At 58.9% G+C, this 22,159-nt stretch overlaps 1 protein-coding gene and 1 long non-coding RNA gene across 4 annotated transcripts; both read right to left on the bottom strand.

The window, feature by feature from the left end:
- Window positions 1-1,554: 1,554 nt before the first annotated feature.
- LOC127027943 (uncharacterized) lies at window positions 1,555-10,792 on the bottom strand. The gene is made up of 9 exons (XM_050913798.1): window positions 10,772-10,792; window positions 9,274-9,346; window positions 7,997-8,068; window positions 7,297-7,368; window positions 7,018-7,095; window positions 6,828-6,926; window positions 6,259-6,366; window positions 5,810-5,872; window positions 1,555-1,613 (listed from the first exon to the last, which is right to left on the bottom strand). Exons 1-9 carry the CDS (start codon window positions 10,790-10,792, stop codon window positions 1,555-1,557), a joined length of 645 nt encoding a protein of 214 aa, XP_050769755.1.
- A 3,276-nt stretch (window positions 10,793-14,068) lies between these two features.
- LOC127027949 (uncharacterized) lies at window positions 14,069-21,700 on the bottom strand. Of its 3 annotated transcripts, none has more exons than XR_007767878.1 (4): window positions 21,327-21,700; window positions 14,750-14,827; window positions 14,560-14,658; window positions 14,069-14,097 (listed from the first exon to the last, which is right to left on the bottom strand). It is a non-coding gene; the product is annotated as an uncharacterized LOC127027949 (long non-coding RNA). The 3 variants fall into 3 exon arrangements; XR_007767880.1 differs by lacking the exons at window positions 14,560-14,658; window positions 14,750-14,827 and adding exons at window positions 20,858-20,956; window positions 21,048-21,125; XR_007767879.1 differs by lacking the exons at window positions 14,069-14,097; window positions 14,560-14,658; window positions 14,750-14,827 and adding exons at window positions 20,368-20,396; window positions 20,858-20,956; window positions 21,048-21,125.
- Window positions 21,701-22,159: the final 459 nt, after the last annotated feature.

The raw sequence follows: 22,159 nt of genomic DNA on the forward strand, positions 1-22,159 counted from the left end.
CTCTCTGCTCTTCTCCATGTCTGCGCCTTGGCCACGGAAGGAGCAACTTGCATGTCAGACGGCAAGAAGATGAAAAGGTAGATGCGCCTTCCTCCCACTGACTTACCTGTGGGATTGCTCTCAGGCTCGAGGACAGGAATAGACCAAGAAGTCGGGAAGCCGTCGACCTTGAGAGGATCTTAAGGCAAATTGCACGTGACTAAGCTGTTGCCACATTGTCAGTGGGTATTGTTTCAAGGAAAGGGACATGGAGAACGTACCTCCAGGGTGCCGCAAGGGCTCCAAACCAACGTCCAGCCGAGAAGCTGGATAACCGTTGCCACCGCCCTCATCTAGAAGCAAGCACAGATGAGAAACGTTTCCCTTGCATGTTGGGATCCACTTCTGCCTGAGTGAACTGCAGGCACCGGAAGGGGGTCAGGTAACAACGTGGGAGCCAGACGTAGGTGGAGATTGCCAAAGCGGCAGAGGGGCCTGGTGACCTCTTGGCTGGCTCCTTGCAGCTCTCCACACACTCTTTCCAGGCCATGGGCAACACCCCTCGACGAGCGGATGGACCAACGTACGGCCCCCTGGCGCTTTCTTACCGGGAGAGCTCTCACGCACACAGAGGAAGCCCTCGCGAAAGCACCGGAGGAAAAAAAACATCATCCACGCTCCTCGGGGAGAAGAGCCCGCCGGCCTGTGAAAGGCTGCACCAGCACCACCCGCTTACCTGCTCCCCGTGCTCGCCACGGAGCAGCCCTGGCATGCAGGGCCACCAGGAGGAGGAGGAGGAGGAGGAGGTGGCGGGCAGGGGCCATGGCCCCCTGTGCTCGCACCATGCTGCTGCTGCTGCTGCTGCTGCTGCTGCTGCTGCTGCCGCTGTGGCCGCTGCTGCTGCTGCTGCTGCTGCTGCTGCTGCTGCTGCAGTAGTCTGGGCCGGGGGCTGAGCGGTCAGTGCTTATGACTGGCGCGGCATCGTGGGGCTCTGTGACCTCACAGCCCCGCTGTGACCTCACAGCCAGGCCGAGGCTGCGTGGGGATGGCTCTCAGGTGCTCGTGGAGGGGCACTGGAGCACAGCCAGGGGAGCTGCCCTCCCGGGTTGGGGAGCCCGTCCCGTCGGGCAGCTCCGTCCAAGGGCTGGGACACAGTCCCACCCGGGGCTGAGCCCCCAGCTCTGCGCTGTTTTCCGGGCACTGTCAGAGGGGCGGTGAGGAGCTCACAGTCCCCCAGAACGGCAGGAAACCACAGCCAAGGGAGTGCTGACCTCCTCGGGTGCTGTTACCAACAGCTCAGGAGGCTGAAGAGGGAGTGATTTCAGTGTCGAGACAAGTGCAAGATCCCCTCCTGGAGGCAGCTGGCAGGCTGGAGCCCAGTTTGGCGCCTTGGGGGACCCCAGGGCTAACGAGTCACTCTTGTTTCACGGGAAAGATGAAGCCTTTACTTTTCCATTTCTTCTTCATGTGAAATTGAAGGGAATCCTTTCTGTCAGGGTCCTCAAAGAGCAAAGTCAATCAATAAAACAGAAAAAATAGTCTCTTAAATTATTTGACTTACCTGTGGGATTGCTCTCAGGCTCGAGGACAGGAATAGACCAAGAAGTCGGGAAGCCGTCGACCTTGAGAGGATCCTGCAAAAGGAAGCCTCGAGAGAGCAGCTGGTGGGTATAGGCTGCCCGACCAACCCAGTGGCCTTCGCTGATGGAGTGACTACATCAGTGGACGAGGGAAGAGCTACCCATGTCATCTGTCTGGACTTCTGTAAGGCCTTTGACACAGTCCCCCCCAACATCCTCCTCTCTCAGTTGGACCTGATGGACGGACTGTTCGGTGGATAAGGAAGTGGTCGGATGGTCGCATCCAGAGGGTAGTGCTCAACGGCTCGATGCGCGGACGGAGATCGGTGACGAGCGGTGTCCCTCAGGGGACCAGTACTGTTTAATATCTTCATCAACGACATAGACAGGGGCATCGAGTGCACCCTCAGCAAGTTTGCAGGAGACACCAAGCTGAGTGGTGCGGTTGACAGCACGCCCGAGGGACGGGATGCCATCCAGAGGGAGCTGGACAAGCTCGAGAAGCGGGCCCACGTGAACCTCGTGAGGTTCAACAAGGCCAAGTGCAAGGTCCTGCACCTGGGTCGCGGCAAGCCCCGGTATCAATACAGGCTGGGGGATGAAGGGATTGAGAGCAGCCCTGCCGAGAAGGACTCGGGGAGTACTGGTGGACGAAAAGCTGGACGTGAGCCGGCAACGTGCGCTCGCTGCCCAGAACGCCACCCGTATCCTGGGCTGCATCAAAAGCAGCGTGGCCAGCAGGTCGAGGGAGGGGATTCTGCCCCTCTACTCCGCTCTGGTGAGACCTTCTCCTGGGAAGAAAAGCAGAGCGAGCTGCGGTTGTTCAGCCTGGAGAAGAGAAGGCTCCGGGAGACCTGATTGCAGCCTTTCAGTACTTGAAGGGGGCTTATAAGAAAGATGGGGACCGAGTTTTTAGTAGGGCCTGTTGCAACAGGACAAGGGGTAATGGTTTTAAACTAGAAGAGGGTAGATTCAGACTAGCTATAAGCAGGACATTTTTTTGCGCTGAGGGTGGCGAAACACTGGCACAGGTTGCCCAGAGAGGTGGCAGATGCCCCGTCCCTGGAAGCATTCAAGGTCAGGTTGGACGGGGCTCTGAGCAACGTGATCTAGTTGAAGATGGCCCTGCTCATGGCAGGGCGGTTGGACTAGATGACCTTTAAAGGTCCCTCCCAATGCAAACCATTCTATGATTCTATGATTCAAGGTGCTGGGAGCACTGACTGCAAAGAGCGAGTCAATCTGAGTGTGAAATATGTGTTAGGATAAGTCAAGTGGCTTTTGCCCCTGAAAGCATGTGGCAGAGGAAGAAGGAATTGGTCGGAGTGGTTTTGGGTGGAGTGGAGCAGAAGTTCCATTAACTTGAGTGCCCGAGAGTGCCTGGTCTCTCCGCTACCACAAACTGAATCAAAAGGAAGGACTTGCCTGGTTGTGCCCAACTCGTTGTGTTCGAGCATCTCCCCAGTCTCACAGCCCTAACCTGCGCTGGCTCCCATGTCATACGGTGTCACCCCATCTCCTGACACAGACCCCGGAGGACAATCATGAGGAATTCACGAGGGAAACCCGACCAATTGCCGTGAAAGGGGAGCTGGCAACCACGTCTTCCGTCACCTCTCACACTCAGTGGTGACTGAGGGTGCTCCCCAGTTTCCCCTTTCTGCTTTGGTCTTTTGTACAGAGACAGGCTGGGTCTTTTCTATTGCATTGACTTTAGGTGAGGTTCTCCCCTGGTTTTCATCCGTGGGGTGTACAGTGGTCAAGAGCAGAAGACAGACATGGACCTGCTTGAGCGGGTCCAGAGCAGGGCCACAGAGGTGATGAGGGGGCTGGAGCAGGTGTCAGTAGCTGAGGTGTCTGAAGTTAGGTCCCCTGCACGCTATCAACGAGTCTGTGACAAATAGGGGGAAAAAAGACTCCAGCCCTGCTGTTCTCTCAACAGGAGGATTGCATCAAACCAAAAGTCAGTCTGGCCTAGGGTGCCTTGCCTGTGGGTGAAGCCCAATTGGCCACCCCCAATTGGTGATGGCCCATCAATTAGGCCCCTCCCAGGGCCCATTAATTAGTGAGGCCCTTTGTTTGGCCTCCAGGACATTGGCTTGTCAGGCTTGTGTCCCTGGAGGTGCTCTTGAGACTGGCCAGGTGGGCTCCCATCACTGCCTCCCGCACCGTGCGTCAGCCAGGTTGGTGTCGCTGTCTGTTGCTGGCCATGGTTGTGGGCTCCCCCAGCCCCTCGGGGCCCCGCTGCCGGTCGGAGGAGCCCCGTGCCTGGCTCCTGCCTGCCGACACCGTGGGCACCCACGGCTGCGCCCGGGCATGGGGCGCAGCCAGTGCTGGTGCCTCGCGGGGTTTGCTCTAGGTGCCACCCGGACACTTGTGCGAGAGCTCTGTCCCTCTCTATTTGGAGAGAAACGGCTGATCCCTGTAGCTGTGTGTCGGGGGTGCGTCCTCTGCAGGACATTCGTGTTTTCTGAGAAAATCACCTGCCTTCAGTTCAAAAGGTGTCTGGTGTCCTCAGGCTTTCGACACTAACACTTACACGATTGCCAAAGGATGCCAAATTAATTTTGTTTCAGGAGCTCTTTCTTGCACACTTGTAAGCAAAGGAAAAGGCAGGGAGCTTAGAACCTGAATGTATTTTCATGCTAGACCTGCTGCTAGTGTGTGTCATTAGGTGAAAGACTAAAGATCCATCAGCTTTATCGTCGTCTTTTAATTTCTTTGCCAGTGTGCTGGGGGTTAAGGGTGGCTGTTTGGTCAGTGCCCCCCAACCCCTACCCTGGCGGGGGCCGCCTTCAGCCCTTGCCGTAGGGCCCCACCACGGGGCTCGGGGGGCGGGGGGGCCGTTTTGGTTGGGGCTGGGGCTGGAAGGCGCTGGGCTGGTTCCGCAGCAGCTGGGGAGCCGGAGCCGGGCTGGGGGGCCGCGGGGGCCGTGGGGAGGGCGGGCGCGCCGGTTTTTGCAGGCCGGAGCGGCGGCTGCTGGCGTTGCGTCCAGCTCTCAGGGGTGCCGGGGCGGCTGGTGTGGCTGGTGCGGCTGTCCGGGCGCGAGGGCCAGCCGCCGCTTTCCCGCTGGGCTCCTGAAGCTGCAGAGAGGCGCCTGTGGAGAGAGGAGGCCGCTGAGGCCCTCAGCTGCAGACGGGACACAGGGACTGTGCTCCACAGCACGGCCCAGAGCTGGCAAGGCTCACCACCACGGGCGGAGCTGCTGGCACGCCTTGGCTGAGGTGGATGCCTGCACCTCATGGCACCACCAAGCAGGGGGAATCCTCCGGGCAGGTTCGCTGGTCAGGAGCGGGCGCGAGGGCGCCTCTCGCTGTCTAGGGCAATCTCGTCCCCCGCGCTTTCTCGTCCTGACCTTGCTTTGCCTCTGCCTGTCGCTCCTGGGGGCTGCTCTTGTCCGGGCAGGGCCACTTTGAGCTAACGCTGGCTCCAGGCAGAGCGGGCTCCCGAGAGGAAGGCCCAGGACTTAAGAGGCCAATTAAAGCACCTGACAGCAGCAGAAACCTCCGCAGAGTTTTCTGGCCAACCGCTCACTCGCCACTCCACAGCAGCCTGACTAGAAAGGCTTCGTGGCCACAAGCAGCCATCGAAGGAAGCAGTGGGGGGGAAAATCAATGACTCACTGTTTTCTCTTCCTCCGCCGCCGGATCACGACACAGCACAACAGTATCGCAAGTGGCAGGGAAATCAGGAGTGCTGCTGTGCCTATCATACAGTTCCTTCGCACGTCTTGAGGACAGAAGACGCTTGCGGAGCTCTGGGCATTGCTCTGGGGACTGTAAACACTTGTGGTTCTCTCGCCGACCACATCTGGAGGAGCAATTTGGAACGTTAGGCCGTCCTGTGCACCACTGGTAAGCTTGCAGCACGTTTGATATGGCCGGGAAGTTCTCTGTTTCCCCCCGGAGCTGGTGCCTGGAGGCACGCTCCCACCCTTTGGGACAGGTTGTCCCAGCGAACAAAACTCGGCAGGCCAGAAGGAGAGCCCGGGGGGGAGCGCAGCTGCTTGACCAGTCGCTCCTTCGAGGGACACGGACACAAACCATCCCTGCAGCAGGCATGCCACCCCCAACTCTCCCTCCCGCCGGGCCAGCTCCCACACCCCGAGGGGACGGCGTCAGGCCCTCTGAGGAGACACCGGAGCCTTGTTCTCCCCTTCTGCCTTTTCTCCAGCATGGGCACTGCTTGCAGCCGCTCCCAGTTTTGGGACGCGTCTCCCACTTAGGGACCCCAGCAAGACTGCTCAGTACCTGAGTCCGTTCGAAAAAATTCATATACGCCGCCGTGGTGGTCTTCTCCGGGCTTTGACAGCGCTGCCAAAAAGCAGAGACGACAGGTAAAGCCTCAGCAGGGCTCAGGCACAGAGGATGGAGGAGGACGGGGAGGTTCCCTCGAAGCCCCTGCCCGATCTGGGAGTCAGGGCATCGCTCTGGACCTCAGCTCACGGGAGGGATCCCGCTCTGTGCTGCCCTTGGGCCTTGGGCCTCTAGGGACTCTGGGATGCAGCCACCGCGGGAGGTACATTCGATTAAGAGTCCCGTTTCCATCACCTGCGGAACGTGCTGCAGATGCCTCGACCCCAAAACACTTTCAGCTTTGGCTGCTGACGTGAGGTGCAAGAGCGGGCACCGGGGGAAGAGCCTGCTGACACACAGCGATCCTGATGGGTGACACCGGCTGAGCATGGGACAGCAATTACCTGGCGTGCCGGTGGCTTTCATCGCCTCCGTTTCTTTGGCAGAGACTGGTAGAGAGCCACTGCTTCCTTCTGGAAACGCCTCCTTCCGCACAGCCTCTCGTTCCGACTCTTGAGAAAGCAAGCGGGACAGTTGGATCAGATGGAACCGTTCCCCGTCAGGGAGATGGCATCTTCAGGAGGCAACACTTCTCAAAGACATCGATCAGGCTTAGAAAAAACGCCTGGGCTTTTGGGGCTGCGCCTAGTCACTGCTCCGAACCACAGCCATGCCTGAGCTGCTGGGAGCAGCTCAAATCTGCCTACCGCCATCTGCACAAAGCAGCTCCGAGCCGTACTGGTAAAAGTGGGGCAGCAGCTGCCGCTGGCGCTCGGCTGGAACCCCAACTGGCAGCAGAGGCTCTGCACCGTCTCTGTGGCTCGCCAGCGCCTGCAAGGCGGGAAGCCCAGCATCGCTGCTGCGAGGCTCTGATCGACCCCTTCCCGCTGTGCAGGCTACAGCGTGTCCCGACGTCTATCTAAAACCTCCGGTTGCTGACTCCCACGGCTAAGGCAGAGTGAAATGTACCCACCGTGTCCTCTCTCCAGTTCCTCCAGCATCTGCCTCAGGACTTCAGATGCCTCTGGGGACTTTTTTCCTCCTTCAGCTTGGGGCTTTGCTCTTGGAGGACCTTAACAGAAAGTATTTGGTTCAGTTTCACATGAACACATTACAGAAACCGAGCACTCAGCCTGTGAGGTCAGCAGAGACAGACTACTCACCCCTGCGATGCCAGCTGGGCTCTAGCGCAGCATCCAGCCGAGGAGCTGGAAAAGTCCTCCCTACGGGCACTTCTGTAACTAAACACGCAGAGAAGCTTCCGTCATCTTTTGTGATCGACATCGGCAGAACTGAACGGCAGAAGCGGTAAGGGGATCACGCAAGGAGAGGGCACACACGTGCACGTCTCCGTCCTCACACCTGCCGAGCCGCCCGGCTGGCTGACCTTTGGGCTTTGAGCTGGCAGCTCTCAAAGGGAGGAAAAAGCCATGATGACGTACCCATGCCATCTCCCAGAGGCTCAGTCCTGGAACCCAGCCGGGAAGCTGGATCACTGTCACCCACAGGCATGGCTGCAAAGAAGCGCAGGACAGAACAGCTCCCGTGACACAGTTCCAGATACTTCTTCAGATCAGAGTGGCAGCGAGTGCAATTCAAAGACGGGATTACTCCACGGCACTCATCTCTCCCTTCCACTCAGGAGCATGGTGCAAGGAGTTACCGCGTGCCTGCAATGGCACCATGCTGGGGCAAAACGAACCACGCAGGGAGCTGCCGGGAGAAGGGGCTCCCTGGAGGTCACACCAGCTCTAAACTCAACCCCAACAAGCCCGCTGGCTTGGCAGCCGGCACCGGGAGCAGCTCAGGCTCCGAGGGGCTGGCAAAGACAGCTTCGCCAGGCAAAGCGCCCCGAAGCACATCTCTGAGCCTGACCCGTTCCCTCTCTGCTCTTCTCCATGTCTGCGCCTTGGCCACGGAAGGAGCAACTTGCATGTCAGACGGCAAGAAGATGAAAAGGTAGATGCGCCTTCCTCCCACTGACTTACCTGTGGGATTGCTCTCAGGCTCGAGGACAGGAATAGACCAAGAAGTCGGGAAGCCGTCGACCTTGAGAGGATCTTAAGGCAAATTGCACGTGACTAAGCTGTTGCCACATTGTCAGTGGGTATTGTTTCAAGGAAAGGGACATGGAGAACGTACCTCCAGGGTGCCGCAAGGGCTCCAAACCAACGTCTAGCCGAGAAGCTGGATAACCGTTGCCACCGCCCTCATCTAGAAGCAAGCACAGATGAGAAACGTTTCCCTTGCATGTTGGGATCCACTTCTGCCTGAGTGAACTGCAGGCACCGGAAGGGGGTCAGGTAACAACGTGGGAGCCAGACGTAGGTGGAGATTGCCAAAGCGGCAGAGGGGCCTGGTGACCTCTTGGCTGGCTCCTTGCAGCTCTCCACACACTCTTTCCAGGCCATGGGCAACACCCCTCGACGAGCGGATGGACCAACGTACGGCCCCCTGGCGCTTTCTTACCGGGAGAGCTCTCACGCACACAGAGGAAGCCCTCGCGAAAGCACCGGAGGAAAAAAAACATCATCCACGCTCCTCGGGGAGAAGAGCCCGCCGGCCTGTGAAAGGCTGCACCAGCACCACCCGCTTACCTGCTCCCCGTGCTCGCCACGGAGCAGCCCTGGCATGCAGGGCCACCAGGAGGAGGAGGAGGAGGAGGAGGTGGCGGGCAGGGGCCATGGCCCCCTGTGCTCGCACCATGCTGCTGCTGCTGCTGCTGCTGCTGCTGCTGCTGCTGCCGCTGTGGCCGCTGCTGCTGCTGCTGCTGCTGCTGCTGCTGCTGCAGTAGTCTGGGCCGGGGGCTGAGCGGTCAGTGCTTATGACTGGCGCGGCATCGTGGGGCTCTGTGACCTCACAGCCCCGCTGTGACCTCACAGCCAGGCCGAGGCTGCGTGGGGATGGCTCTCAGGTGCTCGTGGAGGGGCACTGGAGCACAGCCAGGGGAGCTGCCCTCCCGGGTTGGGGAGCCCGTCCCGTCGGGCAGCTCCGTCCAAGGGCTGGGACACAGTCCCACCCGGGGCTGAGCCCCCAGCTCTGCGCTGTTTTCCGGGCACTGTCAGAGGGGCGGTGAGGAGCTCACAGTCCCCCAGAACGGCAGGAAACCACAGCCAAGGGAGTGCTGACCTCCTCGGGTGCTGTTACCAACAGCTCAGGAGGCTGAAGAGGGAGTGATTTCAGTGTCGAGACAAGTGCAAGATCCCCTCCTGGAGGCAGCTGGCAGGCTGGAGCCCAGTTTGGCGCCTTGGGGGACCCCAGGGCTAACGAGTCACTCTTGTTTCACGGGAAAGATGAAGCCTTTACTTTTCCATTTCTTCTTCATGTGAAATTGAAGGGAATCCTTTCTGTCAGGGTCCTCAAAGAGCAAAGTCAATCAATAAAACAGAAAAAATAGTCTCTTAAATTATTTGACTTACCTGTGGGATTGCTCTCAGGCTCGAGGACAGGAATAGACCAAGAAGTCGGGAAGCCGTCGACCTTGAGAGGATCCTGCAAAAGGAAGCCTCGAGAGAGCAGCTGGTGGGTATAGGCTGCCCGACCAACCCAGTGGCCTTCGCTGATGGAGTGACTACATCAGTGGACGAGGGAAGAGCTACCCATGTCATCTGTCTGGACTTCTGTAAGGCCTTTGACACAGTCCCCCCAACATCCTCCTCTCTCAGTTGGACCTGATGGACGGACTGTTCGGTGGATAAGGAAGTGGTCGGATGGTCGCATCCAGAGGGTAGTGCTCAACGGCTTGATGCGCGGACGGAGATCGGTGACGAGCGGTGTCCCTCAGGGGACCAGTACTGTTTAATATCTTCATCAACGACATAGACAGGGGCATCGAGTGCACCCTCAGCAAGTTTGCAGGAGACACCAAGCTGAGTGGTGCGGTTGACAGCACGCCCGAGGGACGGGATGCCATCCAGAGGGAGCTGGACAAGCTCGAGAAGCGGGCCCACGTGAACCTCGTGAGGTTCAACAAGGCCAAGTGCAAGGTCCTGCACCTGGGTCGCGGCAAGCCCCGGTATCAATACAGGCTGGGGGATGAAGGGATTGAGAGCAGCCCTGCCGAGAAGGACTCGGGGAGTACTGGTGGACGAAAAGCTGGACGTGAGCCGGCAACGTGCGCTCGCTGCCCAGAACGCCACCCGTATCCTGGGCTGCATCAAAAGCAGCGTGGCCAGCAGGTCGAGGGAGGGGATTCTGCCCCTCTACTCCGCTCTGGTGAGACCTTCTCCTGGGAAGAAAAGCAGAGCGAGCTGCGGTTGTTCAGCCTGGAGAAGAGAAGGCTCCGGGAGACCTGATTGCAGCCTTTCAGTACTTGAAGGGGGCTTATAAGAAAGATGGGGACCGAGTTTTTAGTAGGGCCTGTTGCAACAGGACAAGGGGTAATGGTTTTAAACTAGAAGAGGGTAGATTCAGACTAGCTATAAGCAGGACATTTTTTTGCGCTGAGGGTGGCGAAACACTGGCACAGGTTGCCCAGAGAGGTGGCAGATGCCCCGTCCCTGGAAGCATTCAAGGTCAGGTTGGACGGGGCTCTGAGCAACGTGATCTAGTTGAAGATGGCCCTGCTCATGGCAGGGCGGTTGGACTAGATGACCTTTAAAGGTCCCTCCCAATGCAAACCATTCTATGATTCTATGATTCAAGGTGCTGGGAGCACTGACTGCAAAGAGCGAGTCAATCTGAGTGTGAAATATGTGTTAGGATAAGTCAAGTGGCTTTTGCCCCTGAAAGCATGTGGCAGAGGAAGAAGGAATTGGTCGGAGTGGTTTTGGGTGGAGTGGAGCAGAAGTTCCATTAACTTGAGTGCCCGAGAGTGCCTGGTCTCTCCGCTACCACAAACTGAATCAAAAGGAAGGACTTGCCTGGTTGTGCCCAACTCGTTGTGTTCGAGCATCTCCCCAGTCTCACAGCCCTAACCTGCGCTGGCTCCCATGTCATACGGTGTCACCCCATCTCCTGACACAGACCCCGGAGGACAATCATGAGGAATTCACGAGGGAAACCCGACCAATTGCCGTGAAAGGGGAGCTGGCAACCACGTCTTCCGTCACCTCTCACACTCAGTGGTGACTGAGGGTGCTCCCCAGTTTCCCCTTTCTGCTTTGGTCTTTTGTACAGAGACAGGCTGGGTCTTTTCTATTGCATTGACTTTAGGTGAGGTTCTCCCCTGGTTTTCATCCGTGGGGTGTACAGTGGTCAAGAGCAGAAGACAGACATGGACCTGCTTGAGCGGGTCCAGAGCAGGGCCACAGAGGTGATGAGGGGGCTGGAGCAGGTGTCAGTAGCTGAGGTGTCTGAAGTTAGGTCCCCTGCACGCTATCAACGAGTCTGTGACAAATAGGGGGAAAAAAGACTCCAGCCCTGCTGTTCTCTCAACAGGAGGATTGCATCAAACCAAAAGTCAGTCTGGCCTAGGGTGCCTTGCCTGTGGGTGAAGCCCAATTGGCCACCCCCAATTGGTGATGGCCCATCAATTAGGCCCCTCCCAGGGCCCATTAATTAGCGAGGCCCTTTGTTTGGCCTCCAGGACATTGGCTTGTCAGGCTTGTGTCCCTGGAGGTGCTCTTGAGACTGGCCAGGTGGGGCTCCCATCACCGCCTCCCGCACCGTGCGTCAGCCAGGTTGGTGTTGCTGTCTGTTGCTGGCCATGGTTGTGGGCTCCCCCAGCCCCTCGGGGCCCCGCTGCCGGTCGGAGGAGCCCCGTGCCTGGCTCCTGCCTGCCGACACCGTGGGCACCCACGGCTGCGCCCGGGCATGGGGCGCAGCCAGTGCTGGTGCCTCGCGGGGTTTGCTCTAGGTGCCACCCGGACACTTGTGCGAGAGCTCTGTCCCTCTCTATTTGGAGAGAAACGGCTGATCCCTGTAGCTGTGTCGGGGGTACGTCCTCTGCAGGACATTCGTGTTTTCTGAGAAAATCACCTGCCTTCAGTTCAAAAGGTGTCTGGTGTCCTCAGGCTTTCGACACTAACACTTACACGATTGCCAAAGGATGCCAAATTAATTTTGTTTCAGGAGCTCTTTCTTGCACACTTGTAAGCAAAGGAAAAGGCAGGGAGCTTAGAACCTGAATGTATTTTCATGCTAGACCTGCTGCTAGTGTGTGTCATTAGGTGAAAGACTAAAGATCCATCAGCTTTATCGTCGTCTTTTAATTTCTTTGCCAGTGTGCTGGGGGTTAAGGGTGGCTGTTTGGTCAGTGCCCCCCCAACCCCTACCCTGGCGGGGGCCGCCTTCAGCCCTTGCCGTAGGGCCCCACCACGGGGCTCGGGGGGCGGGGGGGCCGTTTTGGTTGGGGCTGGGGCTGGAAGGCGCTGGGCTGGTTCCGCAGCAGCTGGGGAGCCAGAGCCGGGCTGGGGGGCCGCGGGGGCCGTGGGGAGGGCGGGCGCGCCGGTTTTGCAGGCCGGAGCGGCGGCTGCTGGCGTTGCGTCCAGCTCTCAGGGGTGCCGGGGCGGCTGGTGTGGCTGGTGCGGCTGTCCGGGCGCGAGGGCCAGCCGCCGCTTTCCCGCTGGGCTCCTGAAGCTGCAGAGAGGCGCCTGTGGAGAGAGGAGGCCGCTGAGGCCCTCAGCTGCAGACGGGACACAGGGACTGTGCTCCACAGCACGGCCCAGAGCTGGCAAGGCTCACCACCACGGGCGGAGCTGCTGGCACGCCTTGGCTGAGGTGGATGCCTGCACCTCATGGCACCACCAAGCAGGGGGAATCCTCGGGGCAGGTTCGCTGGTCAGGAGCGGGCGCGAGGGCGCCTCTCGCTGTCTAGGGCAATCTCGTCCCCCGCGCTTTCTCGTCCTGACCTTGCTTTGCCTCTGCCTGTCGCTCCTGGGGGCTGCTCTTGTCCGGGCAGGGCCACTTTGAGCTAACGCTGGCTCCAGGCAGAGCGGGCTCCCGAGAGGAAGGCCCAGGACTTAAGAGGCCAATTAAAGCACCTGACAGCAGCAGAAACCTCCGCAGAGTTTTCTGGCCAACCGCTCACTCGCCACTCCACAGCAGCCTGACTAGAAAGGCTTCGTGGCCACAAGCAGCCATCGAAGGAAGCAGTGGGGGGGAAAATCAATGACTCACTGTTTTCTCTTCCTCCGCCGCCGGATCACGACACAGCACAACAGTATCGCAAGTGGCAGGGAAATCAGGAGTGCTGCTGTGCCTATCATACAGTTCCTTCGCACGTCTTGAGGACAGAAGACGCTTGCGGAGCTCTGGGCATTGCTCTGGGGACTGTAAACACTTGTGGTTCTCTCGCCGACCACATCTGGAGGAGCAATTTGGAACGTTAGGCCGTCCTGTGCACCACTGGTAAGCTTGCAGCACGTTTGATGTGGCCGGGAAGTTCTCTGTTTCCCCCCGGAGCTGGTGCCTGGAGGCACGCTCCCACCCTTTGGGACAGGTTGTCCCAGCGAACAAAACTCGGCAGGCCAGAAGGAGAGCCCGGGGGGGAGCGCAGCTGCTTGACCAGTCGCTCCTTCGAGGGACACGGACACAAACCATCCCTGCAGCAGGCATGCCACCCCCAACTCTCCCTCCCGCCGGGCCAGCTCCCACACCCCGAGGGGACGGCGTCAGGCCCTCTGAGGAGACACCGGAGCCTTGTTCTCCCCTTCTGCCTTTTCTCCAGCATGGGCACTGCTTGCAGCCGCTCCCAGTTTTGGGACGCGTCTCCCACTTAGGGACCCCAGCAAGACTGCTCAGTACCTGAGTCCGTTCGAAAAAATTCATATACGCCGCCGTGGTGGTCTTCTCCGGGCTTTGACAGCGCTGCCAAAAAGCAGAGACGACAGGTAAAGCCTCAGCAGGGCTCAGGCACAGAGGATGGAGGAGGACGGGGAGGTTCCCTCGAAGCCCCTGCCCGATCTGGGAGTCAGGGCATCGCTCTGGACCTCAGCTCACGGGAGGGATCCCGCTCTGTGCTGCCCTTGGGCCTTGGGCCTCTAGGGACTCTGGGATGCAGCCACCGCGGGAGGTACATTCGATTAAGAGTCCCGTTTCCATCACCTGCGGAACGTGCTGCAGATGCCTCGACCCCAAAACACTTTCAGCTTTGGCTGCTGACGTGAGGTGCAAGAGCGGGCACCGGGGGAAGAGCCTGCTGACACACAGCGATCCTGATGGGTGACACCGGCTGAGCATGGGACAGCAATTACCTGGCGTGCCGGTGGCTTTCATCGCCTCCGTTTCTTTGGCAGAGACTGGTAGAGAGCCACTGCTTCCTTCTGGAAACGCCTGCTTCCGCACAGCCTCTCGTTCCGACTCTTGAGAAAGCAAGCGGGACAGTTGGATCAGATGGAACCGTTCCCCGTCAGGGAGATGGCATCTTCAGGAGGCAACACTTCTCAAAGACATCGATCAGGCTTAGAAAAAAACGCCTGGGCTTTTGGGGCTGCGCCTAGTCACTGCTCCGAACCACAGCCACGCCTGAGCTGCTGGGAGCAGCTCAAATCTGCCTACCGCCATCTGCACAAAGCAGCTCCGAGCCGTACTGGTAAAAGTGGGGCAGCAGCTGCCGCTGGCGCTCGGCTGGAACCCCAACTGGCAGCAGAGGCTCTGCACCGTCTCTGTGGCTCGCCAGCGCCTGCAAGGCGGGAAGCCCAGCATCGCTGCTGCGAGGCTCTGATCGACCCCTTCCCGCTGTGCAGGCTACAGCGTGTCCCGACGTCTATCTAAAACCTCCGGTTGCTGACTCCCACGGCTAAGGCAGAGTGAAATGTACCCACCGTGTCCTCTCTCCAGTTCCTCCAGCATCTGCCTCAGGACTTCAGATGCCTCTGGGGACTTTTTTCCTCCTTCAGCTTGGGGCTTTGCTCTTGGAGGACCTTAACAGAAAGTATTTGGTTCAGTTTCACATGAACACATTACAGAAACCGAGCACTCAGCCTGTGAGGTCAGCAGAGACAGACTACTCACCCCTGCGATGCCAGCTGGGCTCTAGCGCAGCATCCAGCCGAGGAGCTGGAAAAGTCCTCCCTACGGGCACTTCTGTAACTAAACACGCAGAGAAGCTTCCGTCATCTTTTGTGATCGACATCGGCAGAACTGAACGGCAGAAGCGGTAAGGGGATCACGCAAGGAGAGGGCACACACGTGCACGTCTCCGTCCTCACACCTGCCGAGCCGCCCGGCTGGCTGACCTTTGGGCTTTGAGCTGGCAGCTCTCAAAGGGAGGAAAAAGCCATGATGACGTACCCATGCCATCTCCCAGAGGCTCAGTCCTGGAACCCAGCCGGGAAGCTGGATCACTGTCACCCACAGGCATGGCTGCAAAGAAGCGCAGGACAGAACAGCTCCCGTGACACAGTTCCAGATACTTCTTCAGATCAGAGTGGCAGCGAGTGCAATTCAAAGACGGGATTACTCCACGGCACTCATCTCTCCCTTCCACTCAGGAGCATGGTGCAAGGAGTTACCGCGTGCCTGCAATGGCACCATGCTGGGGCAAAACGAACCACGCAGGGAGCTGCCGGGAGAAGGGGCTCCCTGGAGGTCACACCAGCTCTAAACTCAACCCCAACAAGCCCGCTGGCTTGGCAGCCGGCACCGGGAGCAGCTCAGGCTCCGAGGGGCTGGCAAAGACAGCTTCGCCAGGCAAAGCGCCCCGAAGCACATCTCTGAGCCTGACCCGTTCCCTCTCTGCTCTTCTCCATGTCTGCGCCTTGGCCACGGAAGGAGCAACTTGCATGTCAGACGGCAAGAAGATGAAAAGGTAGATGCGCCTTCCTCCCACTGACTTACCTGTGGGATTGCTCTCAGGCTCGAGGACAGGAATAGACCAAGAAGTCGGGAAGCCGTCGACCTTGAGAGGATCCTGCAAAAGGAAGCCTCGAGAGAGCAGCTGGTGGGTATAGGCTGCCCGACCAACCCAGTGGCCTTCGCTGATGGAGTGACTACATCAGTGGACGAGGGAAGAGCTACCCATGTCATCTGTCTGGACTTCTGTAAGGCCTTTGACACAGTCCCCCCCAACATCCTCCTCTCTCAGTTGGACCTGATGGACGGACTGTTCGGTGGATAAGGAAGTGGTCGGATGGTCGCATCCAGAGGGTAGTGCTCAACGGCTCGATGCGCGGACGGAGATCGGTGACGAGCGGTGTCCCTCAGGGGACCAGTACTGTTTAATATCTTCATCAACGACATAGACAGGGGCATCGAGTGCACCCTCAGCAAGTTTGCAGGAGACACCAAGCTGAGTGGTGCGGTTGACAGCACGCCCGAGGGACGGGATGCCATCCAGAGGGAGCTGGACAAGCTCGAGAAGCGGGCCCACGTGAACCTCGTGAGGTTCAACAAGGCCAAGTGCAAGGTCCTGCACCTGGGTCGCGGCAAGCCCCGGTATCAATACAGGCTGGGGGATGAAGGGATTGAGAGCAGCCCTGCCGAGAAGGACTCGGGGAGTACTGGTGGACGAAAAGCTGGACGTGAGCCGGCAACGTGCGCTCGCTGCCCAGAACGCCACCCGTATCCTGGGCTGCATCAAAAGCAGCGTGGCCAGCAGGTCGAGGGAGGGGATTCTGCCCCTCTACTCCGCTCTGGTGAGACCTTCTCCTGGGAAGAAAAGCAGAGCGAGCTGCGGTTGTTCAGCCTGGAGAAGAGAAGGCTCCGGGAGACCTGATTGCAGCCTTTCAGTACTTGAAGGGGGCTTATAAGAAAGATGGGGACCGAGTTTTTAGTAGGGCCTGTTGCAACAGGACAAGGGGTAATGGTTTTAAACTAGAAGAGGGTAGATTCAGACTAGCTATAAGCAGGACATTTTTTTGCGCTGAGGGTGGCGAAACACTGGCACAGGTTGCCCAGAGAGGTGGCAGATGCCCCGTCCCTGGAAGCATTCAAGGTCAGGTTGGACGGGGCTCTGAGCAACGTGATCTAGTTGAAGATGGCCCTGCTCATGGCAGGGCGGTTGGACTAGATGACCTTTAAAAGGTCCCTCCCAATGCAAACCATTCTATGATTCTATGATTCAAGGTGCTGGGAGCACTGACTGCAAAGAGCGAGTCAATCTGAGTGTGAACTATGTGTTAGGATAAGTCAAGTGGCTTTTGCCCCTGAAAGCATGTGGCAGAGGAAGAAGGAATTGGTCGGAGTGGTTTTGGGTGGAGTGGAGCAGAAGTTCCATTAACTTGAGTGCCCGAGAGTGCCTGGTCTCTCCGCTACCACAAACTGAATCAAAAGGAAGGACTTGCCTGGTTGTGCCCAACTCGTTGTGTTTGAGCATCTCCCCAGTCTCACAGCCCTAACCTGCGCTGGCTCCCATGTCATACGGTGTCACCCCATCTCCTGACACAGACCCCGGAGGACAATCATGAGGAATTCACGAGGGAAACCCGACCAATTGCCGTGAAAGGGGAGCTGGCAACCACGTCTTCCGTCACCTCTCACACTCAGTGGTGACTGAGGGTGCTCCCCAGTTTCCCCTTTCTGCTTTGGTCTTTTGTACAGAGACAGGCTGGGTCTTTTCTATTGCATTGACTTTAGGTGAGGTTCTCCCCTGGTTTTCATCCGTGGGGTGTACAGTGGTCAAGAGCAGAAGACAGACATGGACCTGCTTGAGCGGGTCCAGAGCAGGGCCACAGAGGTGATGAGGGGGCTGGAGCAGGTGTCAGTAGCTGAGGTGTCTGAAGTTAGGTCCCCTGCACGCTATCAACGAGTCTGTGACAAATAGGGGGAAAAAAGACTCCAGCCCTGCTGTTCTCTCAACAGGAGGATTGCATCAAACCAAAAGTCAGTCTGGCCTAGGGTGCCTTGCCTGTGGGTGAAGCCCAATTGGCCACCCCCAATTGGTGATGGCCCATCAATTAGGCCCCTCCCAGGGCCCATTAATTAGCGAGGCCCTTTGTTTGGCCTCCAGGACATTGGCTTGTCAGGCTTGTGTCCCTGGAGGTGCTCTTGAGACTGGCCAGGTGGGGCTCCCATCACCGCCTCCCGCACCGTGCGTCAGCCAGGTTGGTGTTGCTGTCTGTTGCTGGCCATGGTTGTGGGCTCCCCCAGCCCCTCGGGGCCCCGCTGCCGGTCGGAGGAGCCCCGTGCCTGGCTCCTGCCTGCCGACACCGTGGGCACCCACGGCTGCGCCCGGGCATGGGGCGCAGCCAGTGCTGGTGCCTCGCGGGGTTTGCTCTAGGTGCCACCCGGACACTTGTGCGAGAGCTCTGTCCCTCTCTATTTGGAGAGAAACGGCTGATCCCTGTAGCTGTGTCGGGGGTACGTCCTCTGCAGGACATTCGTGTTTTCTGAGAAAATCACCTGCCTTCAGTTCAAAAGGTGTCTGGTGTCCTCAGGCTTTCGACACTAACACTTACACGATTGCCAAAGGATGCCAAATTAATTTTGTTTCAGGAGCTCTTTCTTGCACACTTGTAAGCAAAGGAAAAGGCAGGGAGCTTAGAACCTGAATGTATTTTCATGCTAGACCTGCTGCTAGTGTGTGTCATTAGGTGAAAGACTAAAGATCCATCAGCTTTATCGTCTTCTTTTAATTTCTTTGCCAGTGTGCTGGGGGTTAAGGGTGGCTGTTTGGTCAGTGCCCCCCCAACCCCTACCCTGGCGGGGGCCGCCTTCAGCCCTTGCCGTAGGGCCCCACCACGGGGCTCGGGGGGCGGGGGGGCCGTTTTGGTTGGGGCTGGGGCTGGAAGGCGCTGGGCTGGTTCCGCAGCAGCTGGGGAGCCGGAGCCGGGCTGGGGGGCCGCGGGGGCCGTGGGGAGGGCGGGCGCGCCGGTTTTGCAGGCCGGAGCGGCGGCTGCTGGCGTTGCGTCCAGCTCTCAGGGGTGCCGGGGCGGCTGGTGTGGCTGGTGCGGCTGTCCGGGCGCGAGGGCCAGCCGCCGCTTTCCCGCTGGGCTCCTGAAGCTGCAGAGAGGCGCCTGTGGAGAGAGGAGGCCGCTGAGGCCCTCAGCTGCAGACGGGACACAGGGACTGTGCTCCACAGCACGGCCCAGAGCTGGCAAGGCTCACCACCACGGGCGGAGCTGCTGGCACGCCTTGGCTGAGGTGGATGCCTGCACCTCATGGCACCACCAAGCAGGGGGAATCCTCGGGCAGGTTCGCTGGTCAGGAGCGGGCGCGAGGGCGCCTCTCGCTGTCTAGGGCAATCTCGTCCCCCGCGCTTTCTCGTCCTGACCTTGCTTTGCCTCTGCCTGTCGCTCCTGGGGGCTGCTCTTGTCCGGGCAGGGCCACTTTGAGCTAACGCTGGCTCCAGGCAGAGCGGGCTCCCGAGAGGAAGGCCCAGGACTTAAGAGGCCAATTAAAGCACCTGACAGCAGCAGAAACCTCCGCAGAGTTTTCTGGCCAACCGCTCACTCGCCACTCCACAGCAGCCTGACTAGAAAGGCTTCGTGGCCACAAGCAGCCATCGAAGGAAGCAGTGGGGGGAAAATCAATGACTCACTGTTTTCTCTTCCTCCGCCGCCGGATCACGACACAGCACAACAGTATCGCAAGTGGCAGGGAAATCAGGAGTGCTGCTGTGCCTATCATACAGTTCCTTCGCACGTCTTGAGGACAGAAGACGCTTGCGGAGCTCTGGGCATTGCTCTGGGGACTGTAAACACTTGTGGTTCTCTCGCCGACCACATCTGGAGGAGCAATTTGGAACGTTAGGCCGTCCTGTGCACCACTGGTAAGCTTGCAGCACGTTTGATATGGCCGGGAAGTTCTCTGTTTCCCCCCGGAGCTGGTGCCTGGAGGCACGCTCCCACCCTTTGGGACAGGTTGTCCCAGCGAACAAAACTCGGCAGGCCAGAAGGAGAGCCCGGGGGGGAGCGCAGCTGCTTGACCAGTCGCTCCTTCGAGGGACACGGACACAAACCATCCCTGCAGCAGGCATGCCACCCCCAACTCTCCCTCCCGCCGGGCCAGCTCCCACACCCCGAGGGGACGGCGTCAGGCCCTCTGAGGAGACACCGGAGCCTTGTTCTCCCCTTCTGCCTTTTCTCCAGCATGGGCACTGCTTGCAGCCGCTCCCAGTTTTGGGACGCGTCTCCCACTTAGGGACCCCAGCAAGACTGCTCAGTACCTGAGTCCGTTCGAAAAAATTCATATACGCCGCCGTGGTGGTCTTCTCCGGGCTTTGACAGCGCTGCCAAAAGCAGAGACGACAGGTAAAGCCTCAGCAGGGCTCAGGCACAGAGGATGGAGGAGGACGGGGAGGTTCCCTCGAAGCCCCTGCCCGATCTGGGAGTCAGGGCATCGCTCTGGACCTCAGCTCACGGGAGGGATCCCGCTCTGTGCTGCCCTTGGGCCTTGGGCCTCTAGGGACTCTGGGATGCAGCCACCGCGGGAGGTACATTCGATTAAGAGTCCCGTTTCCATCACCTGCGGAACGTGCTGCAGATGCCTCGACCCCAAAACACTTTCAGCTTTGGCTGCTGACGTGAGGTGCAAGAGCGGGCACCGGGGAAGAGCCTGCTGACACACAGCGATCCTGATGGGTGACACCGGCTGAGCATGGGACAGCAATTACCTGGCGTGCCGGTGGCTTTCATCGCCTCCGTTTCTTTGGCAGAGACTGGTAGAGAGCCACTGCTTCCTTCTGGAAACGCCTGCTTCCGCACAGCCTCTCGTTCCGACTCTTGAGAAAGCAAGCGGGACAGTTGGATCAGATGGAACCGTTCCCCGTCAGGGAGATGGCATCTTCAGGAGGCAACACTTCTCAAAGACATCGATCAGGCTTAGAAAAAACGCCTGGGCTTTTGGGGCTGCGCCTAGTCACTGCTCCGAACCACAGCCACGCCTGAGCTGCTGGGAGCAGCTCAAATCTGCCTACCGCCATCTGCACAAAGCAGCTCCGAGCCGTACTGGTAAAAGTGGGGCAGCAGCTGCCGCTGGCGCTCGGCTGGAACCCCAACTGGCAGCAGAGGCTCTGCACCGTCTCTGGGGCTCGCCAGCGCCTGCAAGGCGGGAAGCCCAGCATCGCTGCTGCGAGGCTCTGATCGACCCCTTCCCGCTGTGCAGGCTACAGCGTGTCCCGACGTCTATCTAAAACCTCCGGTTGCTGACTCCCACGGCTAAGGCAGAGTGAAATGTACCCACCGTGTCCTCTCTCCAGTTCCTCCAGCATCTGCCTCAGGACTTCAGATGCCTCTGGGGACTTTTTTCCTCCTTCAGCTTGGGGCTTTGCTCTTGGAGGACCTTAACAGAAAGTATTTGGTTCAGTTTCACATGAACACATTACAGAAACCGAGCACTCAGCCTGTGAGGTCAGCAGAGACAGACTACTCACCCCTGCGATGCCAGCTGGGCTCTAGCGCAGCATCCAGCCGAGGAGCTGGAAAAGTCCTCCCTACGGGCACTTCTGTAACTAAACACGCAGAGAAGCTTCCGTCATCTTTTGTGATCGACATCGGCAGAACTGAACGGCAGAAGCGGTAAGGGGATCACGCAAGGAGAGGGCACACACGTGCACGTCTCCGTCCTCACACCTGCCGAGCCGCCCGGCTGGCTGACCTTTGGGCTTTGAGCTGGCAGCTCTCAAAGGGAGGAAAAAGCCATGATGACGTACCCATGCCATCTCCCAGAGGCTCAGTCCTGGAACCCAGCCGGGAAGCTGGATCACTGTCACCCACAGGCATGGCTGCAAAGAAGCGCAGGACAGAACAGCTCCCGTGACACAGTTCCAGATACTTCTTCAGATCAGAGTGGCAGCGAGTGCAATTCAAAGACGGGATTACTCCACGGCACTCATCTCTCCCTTCCACTCAGGAGCATGGTGCAAGGAGTTACCGCGTGCCTGCAATGGCACCATGCTGGGGCAAAACGAACCACGCAGGGAGCTGCCGGGAGAAGGGGCTCCCTGGAGGTCACACCAGCTCTAAACTCAACCCCAACAAGCCCGCTGGCTTGGCAGCCGGCACCGGGAGCAGCTCAGGCTCCGAGGGGCCGGCAAAGACAGCTTCGCCAGGCAAAGCGCCCCGAAGCACATCTCTGAGCCTGACCCGTTCCCTCTCTGCTCTTCTCCATGTCTGCGCCTTGGCCACGGAAGGAGCAACTTGCATGTCAGACGGCAAGAAGATGAAAAGGTAGATGCGCCTTCCTCCCACTGACTTACCTGTGGGATTGCTCTCAGGCTCGAGGACAGGAATAGACCAAGAAGTCGGGAAGCCGTCGACCTTGAGAGGATCCTGCAAAAGGAAGCCTCGAGAGAGCAGCTGGTGGGTATAGGCTGCCCGACCAACCCAGTGGCCTTCGCTGATGGAGTGACTACATCAGTGGACGAGGGAAGAGCTACCCATGTCATCTGTCTGGACTTCTGTAAGGCCTTTGACACAGTCCCCCCCAACATCCTCCTCTCTCAGTTGGACCTGATGGACGGACTGTTCGGTGGATAAGGAAGTG

The sequence above is a fragment of the Gymnogyps californianus genome, unplaced genomic scaffold (genome assembly GCF_018139145.2).
Source record: "Gymnogyps californianus isolate 813 unplaced genomic scaffold, ASM1813914v2 HiC_scaffold_108, whole genome shotgun sequence".
NCBI classification, from domain to species: Eukaryota; Metazoa; Chordata; class Aves; order Accipitriformes; family Cathartidae; genus Gymnogyps; species Gymnogyps californianus.